Raw genomic sequence first — 22,017 nt, 5'->3', positions numbered from 1 at the left:
TAACACACCTGCTAATTTGAAGGAGATGAAAGGTTTTCAGGATTTGAGCAAATTATAAAACAGTACATAGATACAGAGATTCCTTGCATGATAATAAGATGAGTATGCTATTGATGTGCTTCCATGTTGTTGACTATACTGTGAAATTAGGAAACACATGGAACTGCAGAGAAATCCTCTGCTCTGTGAGTGAGCTCTCAGAGAGTCTGAGATGCAACTTGTGCTGAGGGAACTAATCCCTCTAATTCACATAAACATTAGTTTAATTAACAATACAAAGAATAAAGCATATGAGTGGAAGCTGCGACAGCATTGACATGAGCCTGAAGCAGCAGACTAAGTGTGAAGTGTCAAGTTATACAGTAACCACCACACTGTATGAATATGACTGGATGTTAATAGTCAGGCAGCTAAATAATAATCAAGCTATTGTAGATTATCTATGAAACAGAATCATAGACTGTACATAAAGACAGAAAACAACTTAGACGTCTGATCTTCCTTCTTCTTAAGTCAATTTCTCTTTCTATTTGGTGACAGCTTTACTTGCTGGGGTCAGCTACAACCTGCCAAACACACTTTCACACACAAAGGCTCCAATACAAACATTTTTAATCAGGCTCAATGCCTGATTAAAATGGCACACTTCAATTTTTCAAGCCTTTTGTTTTGATAACTCAGACTGTACTTCAGGTCAAGAAGTGGCCCTCGCAGTTTGCTTTCAGTGGTGCATACGTAATACACACATCAGTACAGCAGTCTTTACAAAGTAAAGAGGCAAAGCAGAAAAGTGAGATGTGAGATATTCTTTTACTGCCTGAGTGAAAGTATTGAGCTGAAGAGTTATCAGATAACTGTGTCAGTTTATTGCCAACCAGAAACCTCTTGCCCCTTTTCTCTGTCTCCCTATCTCAGGTTTGATCTGCTATTTTATAGGAAATAGCAGTTTCAGCCTTAAATAAATTGAACCATAATACTACAATATATACATAGGTATTTAATGTTATGCCTTCTTCCACATGACTTGATTTACACTTTAATTGATAAGAATTGGACATTTTAAAATACATTTTGATGTGTTATATTAATAATTCCTGCTTTATTTTAGTTGAAGAATATCATGGCACCAAAACCTGGACACACGTCAATACCCTGCTGATTACCAACTCATGTTACACACAAGCACTTCAGTGTGTTAAATACAATATATGTGCTCTTATAAAGTGCTGTTAAGGCTGAAGTATGAAGTTACAGATAAAGGTTAATTGTGCTACAGGCAGTCATTTGTTTGTGTTATCATCCTTTCCGTCAATGTGCAACCATATCTAATACTCCACCATTTATCATTTATCCTTCATTACTTACTTACTTGCTTGCTTACTCACTCCGCTGTACCCATTAGTCCTTCTTGGACATGGTAAAGCAGAACTACTTGAGCATGTTGTTGTTGTTAAGCTGTTGAAGTGGAAACTGTTAGTTTGGGTAAACTCTGAATGTTACGGGGTACAGAGATGGAAAGAAGCCAGAGAACATGCCTGCGATTACAGAAATTACTTATGTCAGAGCAGCTGGTAAAGTGTTGTCCAGGGGCCTAAAACTTGAGCCCCTGGTTGAGAGACAAAAGATGCGTGTCTGAAGTATGTGTTGAGAAACACCTTAGACTAATGAAACCCATTGAAAGTCATTATTCAACTCAGAAATATGGTAAACAAGCTGTTGGAGGTAGAGAATGCTTTCGTGTGTGATTTCCAACTATAGCTGCTTTCCAACTTGAACTGTACTCCAGAGAAGTGGCTGTAGAACAAATGGGAGAGTCTCTGGAGTTTCTCCAGCACAGCCCCCAAGTAAAAGAGAAAAAAAGAACTGGTGTTGATGTGCTGAAAAAAAACCACATGATCTCAGCAGCGGACTTAATATGTTAATACACTGCGTCCTGCCTCTGCATGCTGCGCCACCCCTCACCTCAGATTTATATGTTGTTGTGAAAACAGCTGAGTGGAGAATCTCCTGATGCAGAGTTCATGGGTGACAGGGAACATCTGGAGAAAGTCTGGACCCAATTTTGTGGAAATTTTCTGGAGTTCAACTCGGTTTATTAAGGACTACAAAATTGCTCTTATGGACTTTCGGAACTCTTTGTTTACACTTTGGACTTACGCAGTTGGTTACCTTGTGTCCTTTGCCTGTTTTACTTTCCATTTTGTTCTCGTTTACCTCTCTTGTGCTGTGTTGTGTTTGTTTGCTGCCTTGTGTCCAATTATCCGTACCTCTCTTGTGTGTTTTGGTCTCTGTGCTCCCTGTCCTCGTCTGTTCGTCTTCTCTGTTTTTGTTGTGCGCCAGTTTGTTTCAGTCAGTCTAGCCTCGCACTACTCCTCTGATGTAAGTCTAGTGATTCAATTCTACTCCCCCAGTGTTTCCCTTGTGTTTTCCTCTTTGATCATTTGGACTTTGTCTGCCTGCTTGCCCTCCAACCTGCCAACCAGAGACCATAAGCCTGTCAAAGGAATTAAATACTCTTTGCTGCACCTACATGCCTTTGTCCTATGCCTGCATTTAAGCCCTGTAAACTAGATAAATCAAAGAGAGATCATTCTTAAGAATAAAAATTGATTTTCAAAACAACTCAGCATGGAGAGGAAGCTACACCAATTTATTACAGTAACTATGTTGTAGGGAATCATTATCTCACCGTCGAGCAGTGAATGGGAGATTGAGCAAAAAGACAAATCCAACATAATCAAAACCAACAAGCAGCTACTGTGAGCTCCCATGAAACTCGCTCTTTTGCTTAAGCTAAATTGATGAGAGTTAGCAATATGTCCCCAAAGAGTCAGCAGGCTCCAGGGAAGTACAGGCGCCCTACATCATCCTCTGTCTTAGTGAGGAGGGTTTTTTATTTGTTTTTAAGGATTCCCCTGATATCTTCTCCAATCTGCCTCGAGCAGAGCAGTAAATTTACCATGCAGAGAAAATCAATATGCTAGTCCTATTATAAGATGAGTGGGTGTGATTTAAGACTGTCTCTTATCGGCTATCAGCATCTTTAACGGCAGCACTGCACTGCTACACACACACACACACACACACGACAAAAAGGACAACACCATGTTGTCCAGGCATAATAAATGAATGTGGTTGTTAGTGGGAGCATAAACCAAAAGTAATTAACGAGAGCTGAAGGGCCCCAAAGCTCAGAGCAGTTGATTAATGATTCCTTTCAGTGCACACGGCTCAACAAGACTGGTGTAACCTAACGAGATGAGACACAGAAGGAGAGGAGGGGGTGAACAGGTATGTCATTTACCTGTCTACCTGCACTAGTGCCGACAATGTTCACCTTATTTGTCAATCACACACCTTTGCGGCTGTATCATTAGATTACACATTTACACGCTGCTTACTTCAATGTTACATTCGTGCACTGGTATTTTTTACTTCCTCCGGGTCATTAAAACTGGTAAAACACAGCTAGTTTCTCACTGCTCGTTTCTATTACTTTATTGTGCTGATCATAGATAGAACATACAAATGGATGACCTGACAGCTCCCCAAAAGTGGAGTTAAATCATCTTGATCCATTCCTCTATGTAAGTAGATGGGACATGGAAAAAGTACAAATATATTTTTCTCAATGAGAGTGTTTCATTTAGGTAGCTCTTATCCCACTTTGGTGCTATAAATATCGGGTGAAGCGTCATGTTTTACAGTTGCGACTGACTTGCGAATGATGAAGACAGCCCAAGATGGTGGCAACAGTATCTGAGATAATTCATGTAATATAGGAGGAAGGGGCTGTTTGCTCCACTGACGTTATCAGATGGAGACATTTCATGACAAAAACCCTTTACCTGGTTGAAGGATATAGTTAGAATGTTGTAAGATTACAAAAATGTTTGACTAGAAACAGTAAGGATGTTTTCAAATGCAATTTTTTTAGCATCTGGCCATACGGGCATCGGGCACTAATGAAAACTCGGGATTGTGGAATGGTTGAGTTAGCATTAATGGAAAGGCATGGTTGTGTGGTAGGGAAGTACTGGAGAGAAAGTAGATTTTTCACTCTACAGGAGATCAGTACAAATTAATGGTGTATGCTATATATCATACATCTGACTGTATATTGGAGTGCGTAGTGTGTTAACAAATCTCCTCCTGAGCTCTCGAGTCCACAAATAATTGAATTGAAAGCATTCCTCTCCATAAATTTGAAAATCACTGAGGTGCATCCTCTCGTGAAAGTGAGAATAGATGTTCCTTGTTCCACCTGTGTTGCAGAAAAACTCAGATAATACCCTCACTGCAAGCTCCTGGGCAAACCAAAAGAGACCGTCTCTTACAAACACTAGAAGTCACATCCTGTTAGGGAAAGCAGAAATCAAGTTCCACGCAGTAATGACGGTGCTGGGAGCTGCTGACCTCAGCAAGCAATTAGGTGCAGTCTGCAGGCTGACTGGCATCTCGTCTGGGGAAATTGTGGGATTAGGTGTGTGTGTGTGTGTGTGTGTGTGTGGGGGAGAGAGTGTGAGAACTTGTGAGAAAGAGGGAGACAGCAAAACAGGTTGTGTGCTGTGAAAATAGCTCCCTGACCGACCCGTAATGCATTTCTCTTGCTCATAATTGGATTTTAAAAATACATGGAGGAGCCCTTTATATGTGGTGTCAGGTTGACTCCTGATGCCTTCCACTCCCTCTGTCTTGTGGTGTCTCTCTTTCTCGGTTAGCTCTATATTCTCCTTTGTTGCCATCTCCACACACGCACGCACGCACACGCACACGCACACACACACACACACACACACACTCTGTCATCTCCTCAGTCTTTCCTCTTGCCGTTTCACATTCATTCAGCCTCCTACTTGGACATGCCCTGTTCTCTTTTATCTTTTATTGTGGCTTTTTGCTTGGAGCTAGAACAAGGAAAGCAAAATGTCAATTGCTGCCATCACAGACAGGGGGTAGATGAAGATGTCAATTTATTGGACCAAGAGAGATGAGAGTTGGACGAAGGAGGTGGCAACATGCTGTTTTTAGGTGGTTGGAGCAGACAAGGCTCAAGGTGGACTTTCAATCTCAGGGTGTTTTCATATTAGGTACGATTGGCTCATACCCAGAGCACAACATGCACCTTGACTCACCATTAGTAAAGTTGCTCTTAACTAAGAACACACTGGTTGGTTTGTGACCTGTCATGTCGCAACAACTACCCAACATTTGTTCATTTTGTTTCTCTCAGGTAGAAAAGAAAAGAAAATCTAATGTACACTCCTACATGTAAATACCGTAGACTGTAAAAAAATATGGACGACACATCTCCACTTCCTCCAATTATCAAGAAATTAAGGCAAAATACGAAGGATACAAACACTAGGGTCCTACATCGATTGCTTCATTTAGAGCCAAAGTCTGCACAGTAGCTAGCGAGGGATGGAGGCGCAGTAGCGAGGTCACACTGATACACACGCTTGACAAATCGTACATCTCAGCTGTCTATCATGACTTTTCACTAAGTTTTTATAGCATATAATATCTAATTAAAATCAACTTAAACTTAAAATAATTATTTTATAGTCTTTGGTAAACACTCTTGATTTTTGTGTGTAGAGTGTACTGAGCATTTCAATTCTTCATTACACCAGAGATCCTGTCATGGCCATGTTAGAACAGGACAGCTGAATAGTTATCACATCATACTCAGTCCGCTTATGATTTTTGGTTCATTCATTTTTGTGGCTGATGTGATGTGTCACCTTTTCAAGCAGAGCAGTTTGTTGATTCCACTTATCAAAAGAACTAGACAATGAGATCAAGTGTACTCAGGTCCCAGGGGAGAAAACTCTTTTATTTGTTTTTCCAGTAACAGCATGGAGGACCTCTGAGGATAATGTGGGCTCATATTGCTGTAGTGCACTGTGCTACTTTAAATTCATTTTATTGGATCATTTTGTGTGGTTCCTGCAGTCTCATGACTGTCATGGCCTAGTTCTTCCATCTTTCTAGCAATGCCAAAAGCCATTAAGCACACTTTTGTAACAGCAAGAAAAAAAAGTTAAAGACATTTCCAAGCCTGTTTCTATTTCAACATCTCACTAATCTTTCTTCTTTCTCTTATTTTTCCTGACTCCTCTGCTTTCTGTGTTTAACTACCTCCCTCCTGTTGAGAATCTGAGTGCATTCAGACAACAGCTATAATGAGATAGTGTGTTTGTGTGTTTGTGTGTGTGTGTGTGTGTGTGTGTGTGTTTAGTAGACGTGACTGGTACATGTGTGACAATGTTTAGAGACCTCAAGTTGTCAATATCATATATGCTTCTAACCTTGCACTACATGTAATACTCATCTTATTCTTGCTGTGAGGAGTAATGCTGGATGACAGGTGGTGCAGTGCCAGTTTGTGTGTGTGTGTGTGTGTGTGTGTGTGTGTGTGTGTGTGTGAGTTGTTCCATTATATCACACCGTTCAAAATCACATGCGTTTGACATATTCTTACGGTCATTTAGCTGGATGCAGATCAGTGGAGGGAGAGAGAGTGTGTGTTAGTTTGTGTGTACATGAGAGAGAGGGGTGTGAGTGTGACAGGCTGAGTGAGTTACACCCAGACATCTCGGCAGAGACGCGAACACCTTATTACCAGCAATAATTAATCCATGAGCACAGCCAATAAACCTCCCTCTCAGCCAGGAAAATTGCTGACATACACACATCTATAGACACGCAACTGGCACACACAAAATATCTACGTGACTTAAGAAGCACACACACTGGGTGGTGCTGTGTAAGTGTACTCAGATTGCGAGCACAAGTTGTGCAGCACCAACTTGTCCTGCACATTCACGTTAGTAGACGTGGCCCTTTGTGGTTTAATCATTGGGTTTCCAGCCTTCAGAAACAAGTCTTCATGACAGAAACCAGCCACGAGCACAAATCATAGAACATATATGAAGGGCTGTCAAAAAATGAAATACAACAACAACAACAACGGAGAAGAGGCCAAAAAGAATAACAGCAACCAACAGCTTTGTCTACAAAGCACAGTGTGGGAGGTTTGACAGGTGAATGCTTAGTAGAACTGCAGTTAAGCACAACTGAAGCTTTGAAATTGACTTTCACAACACACACACACAACTATATGCTGCAAAAGCAACACACAGTGAGAACATGGATATACACTCATATTCTCTCTTTCATACACACACACACACACACACTAACTTGTGTTTCCTGAGCGAGAGGCCCATGTGTTGCCTCATCTGCTGCAGGCCGTGGTAGTCAGTGTAGATGAGGTCAAAGGGCAGAGGGCCAGTGAGTGGGCAACTGCCTCTGCCTGGAGGCACTCCGAGAAACCTGCAACACACACACAAGTACATCAGTTTAGACAAGCAGAAGAACATGACAGGAAAGAGCGAAGGTTCACCCTGAAAACAACTGCTGAGCTACTAAAGCTTCCAAGCATTCATTATTAACTCAGATAAAAACATTTTGGTTTTATTTAGAGAACAATATGGGAATGAGAGGGTTAACATACAGTAGTGTAAGCTGCAAGTCATATATATACATATATATATATATATATATGTGTGAAGAGCAGGTGTTGAGGGTTTTTCAGTTTTCTCAAATGTCCCAGACATTGAGTTGGTTTCTACCAGTAACCAAGGCACATAATATTAGAAACAAATCTTGGTCCTCTGGCTGCACTTGGAATGCAGTTTGAAAGAATGAAATGCTGCTGTTTCTATCACTGCTCAAGTTCGGGAACTTTGGATTTGCATGTTGTTCTGAAAGGCCTGGGTTGCTTCTGTGTTCTTTTTGGCTGGTTGGTGTGGTCGCTATCCTGCACTGCACAACATTCCCACCCACATTAGCTGTTATTTGTGTTGAGGGCTAATTAACAAATGTTAGCCAATTAACATGCTAAACCAAGATAGTGAAAATGATAAAAAAAAAATATATATATATGTATATATATATATATATGTATATAAATGACTGCAGAATTACATCAGCAGAAGAACTGCGTGGTTAGCATCAGCAGTGATGGCTGACAAAGAGGACCAGCTTCAGAGAGTGAACTTCATCAGCAGAAAACTGTTTGACTGACAGCTGATCTGTGAGAGGTGCAGCTTTGGAAAGACAACACAGCTGAAAGATCCTCTCAGTAAAGATAGAAATAAAGGCTCGTAGAAATCAAAACCCCTGAACCTGGAGCTGAAACACAACAATATAAGTGTTTTGTAAGAAAATGTACCATAGTTGGCACATTAGAAACTATAACGTAAACTCAGTGGATACCTCTGCTATGGTCTAACAGTCCCCTTAAATGCAATTGAGCCAAACCAAATTGCACACATTCATAAATATCAGTCCCCTGAATAAGCCAGGTTTAAGAAAATATCTTTTCAGGACATTGCCCTCAAAAAAGTTGCATGAGTGCAATGACAAAGTTACTGAACAAGTTAATGTGAAATAAAGAAATGGCCATTTGCTGTTTACGTCCTCGCTTGCCTAGAGTTTCTCATATTAAAGTTAAAAATCTATTTCCCTGGAGAGTCTAACACTTAAATGGTGTTTTTGACTAAAAGTTAAATTAAAAAGTGTGTTTGTTGATCAGATAGCATCGGGTGGGCAATGCAGAGTTCAATCAAAGTCAAGCCACAGGGCAGCGAGGAGGCCTCTGGCAGAAAAATAATTCAAACAAACAGGATGAAAAGAGCTGAATTTGAAATGACCTGGCTGCATCGTAGCTTACAGCAGCAACAACAGATGGTTGATGGATGAGATGAGAGAAAATAGAAAGAGATACAGTTATATCCAATGTGTTGAGTGTGTGTGTGTGTGAGAGAGACAAAGGCTTGCATGTGTATGATCTATACATGCTGCGTTGTAAGATCTGCCACACACACACACAAACATCATTTGTAAGTGTGGTGTACTGTCTAGTTACACATCCTTGTTTGACTCAGTTTCAACTTCAATTTATTGACTGAGGGCTTTCTTCTGATACTGTGCCCACAGACCTGCTATTGGATATCTGACCTGTGAGTGGTCTGCTCGCTCTTATTCCTGTGACAGATGAGGCCAAAGGCTAATGGAGACTGTAATGCAATTCGTACCCCCAGTGAATTTCATTTTGCTATGCTAGTTTTACAATGGAGTCTTTTTGGCTGCACTGCTTACCCAAAGGTTACCCAGCTTCTAACAACCATCAGACAGCAGTGGGAACACACACATGAAAGAGTTTGGTGATGAAAGTGAAAAATGAAAAAGGTGCTATAGTGTAAAACCAGCAACTGCAGCATGAGGCGTCTATGTGGGGCAACGTTTAGCACTTGATCAGCAGTAATCTTATTACCTCCCAAAATGAGGTAATACTTAAGTTTACGTTTATTTGTTTTTTAACAAATTATTATTATTTTTAACTACTAAACCCATTTCCATGATATCTTGTATAGCAATGAAGCAAGACCTAAGAAAGAGGCTTTTTGGTATGGATCTGGATTAGGGGGTGGATCCTGGATTAATTTTTTTGCATTTTTCAACATTGCTAGATTTTCAACATTTTCCTTGAATTCTCAGAGAAGAATTCATCTTTATGGATACAATCATGCATACATTTATGCGTGTACGGGATTTATGAGTGTTTGGGGTTTGGTGGAGCAATGCACTCTACGTAGTGCCAGTCTATAGTGTTTTCTTTTGGTGTCTAAATGTCAGGTGACTTAAAAATTACTCTGTCTGCCACTGAATTATAGCAAATGTAGTGTGAAGTAGCAGAACATGTTTTATGTAATTTTTACATAAGTGTGTTCAGTGGATTTGGAAATATAATAATTTGTCTTGTAGTATTGTAGAGGCTAGCCACCGACTGCGGTTTGAAGCCCTGTAACATAATATGGAATTGCTTGATGGGATCTCAAGTGAGCACTTTGCTTGCAGGAATGTTGCCTCTCATTGCTCTTATTTCCATTAATGATACGACGTCTGCCTCCATCCTTACAGATAAAGGAGAGAACCTCTTACTTAACTCCATTCAATGAGAACAAAACACATTTCAGGGGATGTGAAATAATAGCAAGCTTTCTTCAGAGCTGTTATAGAACTTTTACATAAAAACATGCATTAATCCAAAGCTCAACACAGCTACACAGAGGAAGCCAAAAAAAGTTAGAGAGAGAGAGAAGAGGGATGGAAGCTACCTGCTTCAAACTCATTCATTTTATAATGTTAATTAACTCTTTTCTTACAAACCTCTGGACAAACCACTTACACATGTGCTTACTAGACCTAACCATGAAGATTTAGCAATGTATCCTATTTCATGGCATGACTCAGATTATTAACAAAGCTAGAGAGAGAGACAATTTAGCTCTAGCCATGCATGTTGTCGAATATATTTAGTGAATGTTTTACTGTACAAGTAAAAATTAAATATCCTTTGGTATTATACCATGGTAGGTCATAGTTCACTATATTTTAAAATGACATTTTGTAGGACAACTATTTGATTCAAAAGTTTAAATGCTAAAATATCTTAAATGTCCACAAAGTGAATTAGTACAATAGTAGTGAACATACAAATCAAACTCTGTCCTAATAGAGGTACGTACTTAGCAAAAAGTCAAAACGATTTTTGGGTTGTTTTACATCAATGACGGTTTGTGTATGTGGACGCTATGTTTACAGTTAGCACATTGCTGGTGTATAGTAAGGAGATATTGTTGACAAGATAATACATGTTGTTAAATTGTAGTACCATCTCTGGTTAGTCTTAGAGGAAAGACATAACATCTATAATCCATTTTAGTTACAGTGGTGGAGCTCAGTCAGTCCTTCTGTTTTCCTGCATCAGTCTTACCGTCTGTTTCTCTGTCAAAGCAGAGAGAAGGGGGACAATGAGACCAGTGAGAAAGGGTTTGGATTATTGTAATAATGCTAACTGAGATTCAGAAAGAAATATAAATATATTGTAATGTACCAACAGCTTAGAAAAGAATAAAGAATAAAATCAGATGCTTAGGTACATTTTTAATCAGCAATACCAATTTAACCTACCAGCAAACCTGTTTGTTTCTTCCTGAAAGAGTCTAATGTACCATTTGTTAAGGAAAACCGAAGGTCATTTTTTTCTGAATGATACGCATTGAATACTCAACCTCTCAAAGGGAGGTTTTTTTTTAACAAAGCCTAACTCGACAAGTTGTCCATTATATTTGCCCTTGGATAGAGGTTGGTACAGAATGAACATCGTGTAAAGGAAAACTCAAACAATCAAAAACTATTAATAGTAATAATCCAAAGGTGGGTATGAAATGTTGTTTGTTCCATACGTGATCTGTAACTTTCCTCTGCTGCTGAACGTGGCTCATATTTGGGAGCAGGTGGTGTTGATGGTCACCTGCTGAGACAAACATTTGTAGTACGCCCTGTGAGCAGCGCTACTGAACACTACTCAGTGACTTGTATTGGACAGTGACACAATGAGCAAGCTAGTTAGCATGTTAACTTTGGTATAAGCTACCAAGTTATGGAAAACATTGGGTTTGCTCTCCACTACAAGACACAGCTTGATAAGTGAAGGACTTTGGATGCCAAGCGTTTCTTTTAGACTGGTTAGTAAACACCTGTTAAAGCCAATGTTGTACAAACTTATACACAGGGACAACAAACACAAAGTCAGATTTATTACTGTGATCCAAAATTCCATGACTAACAAAACTCAAGGATATCACTTAAATCTAAATAACTGTTAATTAATATAAGCCTTTGGACCCTTCTAGACCTAAAGGCCAAACATAATCAGCGTTTTAAATGTTATATTCAATCTCTTTTTAATAACCACTCTCCCAATTAAAATGTTCTAATAATTCTCCTTTATCACCCGCGAAGAATAAGCATTACAGCTAATGGATGGATGGAGAATTAGTCTCCTCTAATTCTAATTGTAATTTTCTCCCACCTTATCTTCAGAAATTATACTGATGCTGTTCCAAAAAATAGATTAAATCATTCACCCATCCATTATCCAATCATCCTTTTTAGGGTCCTGGAGCAGCTGAACAAATCCCAGCAGACACTGACCAAGATGATGGGTAGAATCTTGACAGATGAATTAACCTATCTCACCAGGTTTACTTTTTTTCTGTCAAGGGGTTGAAGCAACCCAGCAGGTTAGTGATTTCAGTCAGCACAAATGTTGAAGTGAAAAAATAGATGATTAATCAATAAAGAAAATGACAGGCCAATCAAAAATCATTTCTCTGATATTACAGAATTATATTATAGAGTTCACACCTAACATGCAGCAGTTTTGGTGTTTTAAGAGGTGAAGAAGAATTTTGCAGTCTTGCTAGTTTACTTACTAGCCATAAAATCTGAATGAATTATGTTTATTAAAATTAAGGGTTAGTGCTCAGGGAATGAAATCAATATGAGAACCTTCATAGATAAATCTATCCAGGCATACAGCTACAACATTTAAGTATTTATATCTTTACATGTGTTGCTGCACTTTTCATGTGTGTGCTGTCTGTATATGCGTGGCCATGCGTTTGTGCATGTGTGTAATTGAAACTTTGCCAAATTTCAATCCCCTGGGTGCAGTCAGAGGTGGATGTGTGTGTCCCTCAGTGGCATATACACGCACAGTATGGCAGCCGTCCCAGACGCAATCCCAGTGCCATGCAATGCCACACAGGAGTCCAATTACCCAAGGTTCTCTTGACTCCTGGCTGGCATCCATCCACACATGCACACACATTTGTACTTCTATCTTAATGAGGACACTCATTGACATACTAGATAACCCTGGCCTCTTACCCTAACCTTAACTATCCAAACTAAATGCCTTAACCTTATAAAAACGTAATTGTAGCCCTAACAATACAAAAAACCCTCAAACAGCCTCTACGCTTAAAATGGTTCTCACAAAGACATAAGTACCAGAACACACACACACACACACACAGAGAAACAGTGTTCCTCATGCGTTTGTTGACGGTGTCACACAATCTGAAAGTGATGTGGCACGGTCCAGTGATCATATAACCTTTGAGCAGGGCAAAAACAGAACAAAAACTGGCCAAACAGGAAATATAAGGACATCTGAAGGACGTGGAAAAAAGCAGTTACTCCAGTGCAGTCATTAATCAAACTGAAGTGTTTTTGTTATTGTACTAGAAGGCAACTGGTGGGGGGTTGGTCTTAACCGTGATGCTCCGTCTGTGCTGACCTGCTTCCAAAGACCTGTTGTTGTTCAATTAAATTCATCAATGTTAGAAAACTGATGTAATGTAATGAACATCACTTCGATTTAATGAGTGACTTCTGCTTTATATTTGCCACAGAGTGATATAGAGAGAAATGAGAAGGTATTTATATTTATCATTATAAGCTATATGAACTCCAATGTTCATGAAAAAAACAGGGTACAGTTGAGATGACATTACCTCCCTTTATGTGTGATGTTATTAACATTCTCAGTTCTTATGTTAGAAATGAAAGAGTCAATCTACCTGTATACCTGTTGCTATTTTGTTTTGCCTGCCTCACTTATGTACCTTTTAGTCTCTGTTCAGGATCAATAAACCATCTCTGCACCATCATCAGCTCTGTCCCTGCTATTTTTGTTGGAACATTAGTTTGGTGATCTGTTTGCCAGTTGGGCTCTGAAATCTGGACTTCTGATTGGACCTTTGTAAAATGGACATTTGCTCTTGCACATTTAAAATTATAGTCAAGAATGTTTCTATTAAACCCTTTCTCCCTGCACCATGGTTTCAGCACTTGACTCTGATTCTTTTGCAAATCCGAACAACTCTGTTCAAGCACAGTATACAAACAATATGTTATCAAGGGAAATGTGTGTTTGCAATCGTGTGCATGTGTGTGTAAATGTTGCTGGTTATGCTATAAACGGGAGCTATTCCATTCAATCCATCTGACTGTATTGATCTCCTAAGGAGCAATTTAGCAGGGTGTTATTAGTCGCACAAAAGCACAGAGTGAAATAAAACACAGAGCGTTGCTTGTGGGGAACTAATGACTTTCATTTTTCCAATATGGATTGTGTGGTACCTATGTGTGTCATGATTCCTTCTCCTTGGTCTGCAGTCACTGTGAGTTGATCCATAGATTAATGCCATTAAAACTCTTTGTCTATTCCTAACACGTGTGTGTGTGTGTGTGTGTGTGTGTGTGTGTGTGTGTGTGTGTGTGTGTGTATGTGTAGCTGAAATAATCAAAACATTTTAACTGAAAAAGGAAATACTCTGTTACCAGGGCCTGCCCAAATCTTTTTGTGGCCCTAACAATGATTTGGGCACCACATATAATATTGATGTTTGATTGTTTGCCTTTTAAATACCCTCACATGAGTGTATTAAGTATTTATTGTGTTTTTTTGTTTATGTTCTATACTGTATATGTCCATTGGTTGTGTGATTGTTCTGCTTGCTGAACTACAAATTGTCCAACGGGACAATACAGATAACATACATACTAAGTAACACACACACACAGACAAAGACACACACACCACTGAGTTAACTTCCAGAATTTTACTGCTTGAATGTAGACTGCTCGTCCTAAAATGGGAGTAGTTTACTGCCTGCAGCTGCCTCCAGGATTCACACATAAGAGGATCAAGCTGCTGTTGCACAATTTTGTCATCATGTCACGCTGATAAACTTTAACCAAATTCAACTCAGTGACTTTAAAAGGCAGAAACATTTTGATGTTACCTTATGCAACACCAAGGCAACATTTTCCTGACCGTTTTTTCTGGTTTCATGCATGACCCTTCTTTGAAATCGTGTAAACACGTAAACTTTTCCCTCAAAGCTTTATGCTAAAATCTTGAAAACCAGTTGTGATGGAAATTACACGCACTTCTATTTCACACCATCTTTAATCTCTGAATGTGCTTTCTTGGCTTGACCACTCTCCTGTATGGAAATACAAGTGATTACCATATTGTTCTCTATATTAGTTTTCTTTTCTTGCAGAGTTAAGATTTAGAATCTTGCATGCATAATAGATGTGCAGATAAATCTATGCTGCCCAGGTAGCAAGACATCAAAACAAACATATTGTTGTTATGAGGTTGAAAATGTTGGACAAAATTGTTGTCTTGCTTTTGAAAACAATGGAAGAAGAAATGTGGTTGTCCTGGAAAGTCCATTGTTTTTATTTGTTTTGACTTGATTGAATAATTTAAAAAAAATGTAGAAAACAAATATGAGATTAAAATACAGTGCCAAGCATTGAATGTCAAAAATATTTGCATAATGTTGATGTGCAAAAGAGAGATCAACCTGTCAGAGCATTTTTTTTCTTTTTATAGAAGGAAACATGCTCAGACAAAAATTATTTACTGCAATACAAAGCTCAACCAGAAAGTATTTAGGAGCATTTTTGAGAAAGAGCGAAGATCCAGTAAAATAGCAAATATGAAGTGGAATAAGCCTCAGCAAAATCTAGAAATGATGTGGATCTGATGTCCATCCGTGTCTTTTGATAAGTTTTTTTTTTTTTTTTTTTTTTTTTTTTTAATAGCACAGTATACACACTCACTGTTTGAGCTGCTGCCTGCTACCCCTACACACTGCTGATCTGACAGACTGGCTGCTGATCCCGTCTCGCCTTCTGTCTGTCAGTCAGGGCAGCGGGGTGACTTCATCTGACAGCGCTGATTGAAATGCCCTTCAACTTTTGTGTCATGTAGACAAAGACACATACACACACAAATGCAATCACTCACAAACTACTGTCACAAACGACTCATCTGTTTTGTCAGTGTTGTCTAATGAAAATAACATTTTCACCTGTGACACACAGTGACACACACACACAGTGACACACACAGTGACACACACACACACACACACACACACACACACACACACACACACACACACACACACACACACACACATCGCTCAACACAACCTTTTACACAAGAGCACTCATATGCACTAAAACACACGTACATATATGGCAAAGCTTGAAGCAGCTGAAAGGCCACAGTTATCATCCAAGGCAGGGTGCACCACAAGGCAGCTGCAAGGTATCATTGATCATGGTATCTCTCATAGTAAGTGAGTGAGTGAGTGAGTAGAGAGAGAGAGAGAGCGAGAGAGAGCGAGAGAGAGAGAGATTAAAGAAGGAAGAGGAAAAAATTCAACACCCCTGTCAGAGATAATAAAATTCTCAGATGAAGAGCCACATTGGAGAGAGGGAGCATTAGAGATGCATGGGAAGACAGATAGAGATAGGGAAGATGTGGAAGCAAGGTGAAAGGAGAAGTAAGTCGTGGGCGGCTCATCAGAGAGAGAGAGGAAAAAAAGTGGGATCTAGCAAGAGGAGAGAAGAGGGGAGTGAAGAAGGAAGGAAGGAAGGAGGAGAAGGCAAAAAGAGATCAGGAAAAGTTGGATGGAAAGATTAAGAGATTCAGGAAGGGGGATATCAGTTTTCTGAGGAAACGCATGCATGTGTGTGGTGTGCATGTGTGTGTGTGATTTGTATGGTAAAAGACAGATGGGCAACTATACAATGAAGTGATAATAGGAACAGAAAATACACTTCTGTCACTTGCAAGGTCCGACTTTCTTATGTATGAAAAATTAATTTACAGATAAGCAACACACACACGCACACACACACACACACACACACACACACACACACACACACACACACACACACCATATGCATCCTGTGCTAATAAAGCCTGCTCCTGCTTGCTCCCCAGGCATCAGGTGGTCTGCTTTTTTCTCCTTCGTCAGCAACTCTTGATCTCATCGCACTAAATCAAGAAGAAAAGGAAGGAGGAAGTCGAGGGAACTAAAAATGCACACACGCATTGATGGAAACACACTTGAGACCACACACACACAACCACACATATGAAAATGCATATGGTTGGATTGGGGTGTGTAAACAGATACTTAGGCAGATGATCATTATGCTCTTGCACATGGTGCAGATCAGATAAATCCACTCTGCCACTGGCACTCAGGAAGGAATGAAACAGAGGCAGAGTAAGAGTGAAATGATACATCGGCCAGAGGCCTGTGGAGCGAACACATGCATGTTGATGTGCAGGAGCAAACACTTTCACTGGCAAATCATCTGGAGTCGAGTGGACCTGTGGAAGAGCCATCTCACATCCCAGTGCACACATATACACAGTTTTTAATCCATGTGTGTAGAGTCGACTTTCAAACCCACATTGGTGCTAAGGGAAAGACTCTTCTAGTGACAGTCAAACATAAAACAAATATTTCTTCAGGAGCTCGTCATTCGAAATTGATAATTAGGGAGTTATGTATTCACATCTAGAGCTGATGAAAGTCATGCAGAAGAATCAAACGTGTGACATACGAAGGCTCGGAAAGAGACAGTTGCACAGAAAATTTGAGACATTATCAGAAACACCAGCATCAGTCGTTGAAGGTAATCTAAAAAAAAAAATCTTTTGTTTTAAATTCAAGTGGTAAAACTAGTGTCATGGGAACTAGGGCTGCAGGATACATCTAAAGTGATATCAACATGTGCGATATATGTATCACACAAGACTGCTTGAACTGCGATAGATGGAGTTCCATGTGCCATGCATTCCAGTCTGCATGTCAATTTATTTGGCCAATCAGATGGAGCCCTACTGCTCTAGATAATAAATCCGATTCAGATCATTGACAGGCCTGTCCAGGGTTTCCTGCATAGAGAATTGCCAGCCGCCCACCCCTGCATCCCGACAAAATTCTACAGTGGAAACTACAAACTGATTATTATAATCAGTTGATTGAAAGAATAAAAGATAAAATAATTATGTAGTTTCTTTATTATAATCCCAGAACCTGAGGGACAGGTAAAGGGGCGCGCACACACACTGGTCTCTCCTTTTACTGAACAAAGATGGAAAGATTCTCAGAATCTGTCCTTCACAAAAAGTAAAAATGTAGAGGACATGTCATAGACCATCCTACATCCGCTGAAATCTCTCCATCAGACAAATGGAGCAGAAACACAATGTCGAAGGAGCTGTAAAGAGGCTGTACGAGCAGTGTCTGTCGGCCCTGATACTGTAGCCATCCACAGACAGAACTGCCAGTGCATTTTTTAACTGCCTTTCTTGAGTTCAGTTTTTTCCAAAATGTTCTGCACAAACCAGAGGTAGAGTGAAAGGGATTAGAGTGACGCGTACATAAAGGAAACGGCTACAGTAACCTGAAGATGGGGAGAAAAGTAAAATGCAAAGAAAAGACGGCAATCTATTTAGATTTAGTGAAACCAACACCTTTCTTTGCTCAACCTAATTTCAAGGCTGACTGCTCTAAGATGGCCCAATTTTCTCCCGGAGATAGCGCCGAGATGTCAGGTGTACTGACATCAGTTTTTTTTAGCCAGGCTTTGACAGCCCGTCGCTTTTTAAGCCATTAGGTAGAGATGACGGTGACAGCGTTATGGAGCCAAATGTTTTGGGTTCTTGCGTTAACTATTAACAACTCCAAGGACACCTTGTGAGGTGGAGACACGAAACCCAATTATGCTCGACTTGGCTTGAATTTCTTTTCAATGACAGTGGAGATAACAAAGGCTCTGATATATATCTAACAAGCACTGTCAAGCTTGCTACAGGAAAATGTGGATAATAAGAGCTTTCTGACCCCACTTGGTTTAAGTGTCATTTATCTTACTGACAGTTTCCAGATAAAGTTAAATCTTCTAATGGGCAGATAAAGAACAAAGAGTTGACAATAACTGGGTACAAATACAAAGCTATTATGCTAATGCTGAATGACTAATAGAAGTCAAAATAACATGGCCAGAACACTATCCACTGGATTGGATCGTCTATTTACTTCAAAGTTTTACAATGATGTAACTACTGATATGTTCTTTCAATATTTGACTGCATACTTTGCAAACATCAAAAGTGATGACTATGTGCTTGCTCTGCAGGTGCTCCACACTGATTCATCAGTAGTGGTCATGCAACACGGCACTGAGAACCAATTAAGAACCATTATGTGGTTCATGATCTTTCAAGCCACCCATTTGTCCTAACCCCAGAACGTTATTCATTCTTTCAGCTTCACCCTACATTATCTATGATGTAAGGTACTCCACTTCTATTGGTATCTCACTCGTCTGTATAACAAATGTGCCGATTGCATATGAAATACTAGCCCTGGTCAGATTGTTGGATAGAAGATAGGCGCGTACATTTTGAATACATTTAATGGGAGAGTATCAAAAATAAGCAGTTACAGCACAACCCCACCAACACAACGCTCTGCATTGTAAAGATTAAACAGTATGAAAATTAAATTTTTTTGTAAGCAAAATTACCATGGTTATCATTATCATCTTGGTTTTGATAAAACCATTCCATTCTGAAGTATCCACATCATGAATTGAGCTAAAACTTTAACTTGCCGATTTTCTTCATACAAGTTAGGCAGACAGGTTGGATCAAGTTTCACTGAGAAATGCAAAATATTGCAGCACACCAACAGACAGTACTAGGCTGAAACATCTCCAGAGGGCTGTACACCATGTTTCCATTGATGCAAAAAAACAAACAAACCCACATGTACATTATGCTGCATCTGCTTGTCTAGGAGACTGTTGCTAACAGTATTTACTGGGTGTTACAGCCAAAAGGTAAAAATGTATAAATAAGTGATGATTATTACAATAAAAGACATATCTCTTCTTAGTTTAATCTCAGTAAAGCTTGATAGTTCTTTCACTTTTTGTTCACCAACAACAGCCTGGTTTATAGATTGGGACAAGGCTGTAATGGGTCCAATAGACAGATCACATTGAAAAATGTCTTGTAAAGCCATATGTGTTTCTACATGAGATCCCATTTAATGCAACTTCTCCTCTCTGTTCTTTTCTTTATTCCCTTCTCTGCCCGCCTCGGGCAAATCCTCCTGAAAAATAAAAGCTCGGTGAAGGAAAGGAGGATGATGAATGGCTGATAGTGTCGGTTTTACTGGAGCTCGGCTCATCATGTCCCTAGGCCCTGACTCCTATTCAGAGCTGGAACTCTCCTCCCCTGCTTCCATCTCACAGTAAGAGGAGATTGAAAAGCCCTCAGTACCTGGATCTTGGATGAGGAAATACACACACTCCCATGCAACACGCACACACACAGACTTACTTCATCTCAGACACCTTTCTGTACCTGTCCGTCAAGCTTTTCTTTTCCTCTATTTTTGTTCACCCAGAGGCATCAGTTTGGACCCTGCAGCTGGTAGAGGCTGACCTCCCTTAGCTCCTTTTTCTAGTCTGACAACTGAAGATGGAAAATCTCCGCTTCTCTCTCAGTCACCAGACAAAGTGATTGAATGGGCCAAAATTACAAAGAGACTTGTTTCGCCGAAGAGATATAGACTCCGCTAAATTTTCATCAGACCATATTCATGCTTGTACTCAATTCACACGCCTTGTAACTTTTGATTCAACTTAGGTCCAGTTCAGACCTGGTATCAACCGATTTTTCACAGCAGGCTTTTACTATCATTGATTAAGAGTGATACACAGAACAGAAATTGAATGGAAGTGATCAGTATTCCCTGTGTTTACCTACTATGTCTTGTCAAAATGGCTGCTGTGACAAAGGACTATTAAAGGTTAGCAGTGACAGATAGCTGGGATCAGATGAACGTTTGGTGGCATCTGTGTGACAGTGTGTTGAAATAGCTGGGACCACTTTTCTTTGTGTCTCAAGAGACAGGAGGAATGACAGTTGATTTCAGAGTAAGGTGCCATTATCACAGGGGACAGACCGGGCTACGTTCACAGATGTATCACTGATACAGTTAAACATGGGAGCAGTAATGATCGCATATGTGATGGATAATTTTACATCTTTTTAACATCTGATTATTTTAAAAGCTTAACTTAAATTGATCTCAACTTCCTTCCACAATCTAGAAATTATGGCAAAAATATTTCAGATATTAACGTAGCCATTCTGCTCAGCTTGGAGCCAAAGTCTGCACAGTAGAAATCTTGGGATGGAGTGGCTCAGCTGTCAATCATGATTTTTATAATATCAATTGACTGATCAAAACCACACTTACTAGTAAAAGGAGCACATACATTATTAATGTAATAAGAACTACTTAAAACCATACTTGGGAAAAGAAGTTTCCTTTGACTTTTTGGTTTGGTCCATGTTCCATCTACTAACACTTTTGTGGTGCTGTTATGTCGTCCATCTTTATATTGAGACCATGTTTCCAACTATGACCAAGCTCTTCCTTATGTTATAAAACTGCCCTCATGTTTAAGGCCTGCAAACTCAACTATACAAGACTAAACGCACCCGCATACACAGACATACAGAATATTATGCTCAATCAGCTAAAGAAGCACGAGCAGCAGCTTGTCCTATTTATGTTTCTCAGACCCAGTTATGTCATGCAGACCAATTAGAGGTAATGCCATGCAGAGATATGAGTCAAAGCAACACCAATAACAAAAGATAGTCACCCTCTGGGCCACAACTGTTTTTCCCCCTCAGTGCTTCAAATCTGAGACAAGGGAAACAGCACATCATTACAAAGTGTGCACTCTTGTGTGTGTGTCTGTAAGGAGTTAGGAGTCAAGGGTGATGAAATGCTGTAAAAATCTGGGAGCTTCATAACAAGCACAATGATTCGAGCTTGGGGGTAACAGAAAATAAAGAGAGACTATGAAAGGAGTGGGATGAATGAATAGAGATAGAAAGGAACAAAGGTGAGGAGGAGAGGAGGGGAGGTTGCTTCAGTTTGTTTCTGCTAACTCACACACTTTAAGCAGAGAAAATGATGTAAGCGGAGCATACTACTCATTTGCACGCTCTAGTTTTTAACAAAGAGACACGTTGACACTTCTTCTCACGTACCAACACACACACACGCAAATGTTAATGCTCTACAGTTTTGCCTACAATAGGCAGCTACCCCTCCAGTCTCTTAAAAGAGTTTCACACACCTCAGCATGTTCTCCTAAATAAAGAGATCGGAT

At 39.8% G+C, this 22,017-nt stretch overlaps 1 protein-coding gene across 1 annotated transcript in view; it reads right to left on the bottom strand.

Annotated features, from left to right (window-relative positions):
• Positions 1 to 22,017, bottom strand: part of LOC109627726 (alpha-1,6-mannosylglycoprotein 6-beta-N-acetylglucosaminyltransferase B-like) — a 100,973-nt gene that overhangs the window by 18,649 nt on the left and 60,307 nt on the right. Inside the window, exon 9 of the mRNA XM_069530662.1 lies at positions 7,210 to 7,341. Within this exon, the coding sequence (XP_069386763.1) occupies positions 7,210 to 7,341 (132 nt within the window). The remainder of the gene's footprint in view (positions 1 to 7,209; positions 7,342 to 22,017) is intronic.

Source organism: Paralichthys olivaceus, chromosome 8 (assembly GCF_024713975.1).
Source record: "Paralichthys olivaceus isolate ysfri-2021 chromosome 8, ASM2471397v2, whole genome shotgun sequence".
Classification (NCBI taxonomy): Eukaryota; Metazoa; Chordata; class Actinopteri; order Pleuronectiformes; family Paralichthyidae; genus Paralichthys; species Paralichthys olivaceus.
The sequence above is the reverse complement of the archived record's forward strand: the minus strand, read 5'-3'. Positions and strand labels throughout refer to the sequence as shown.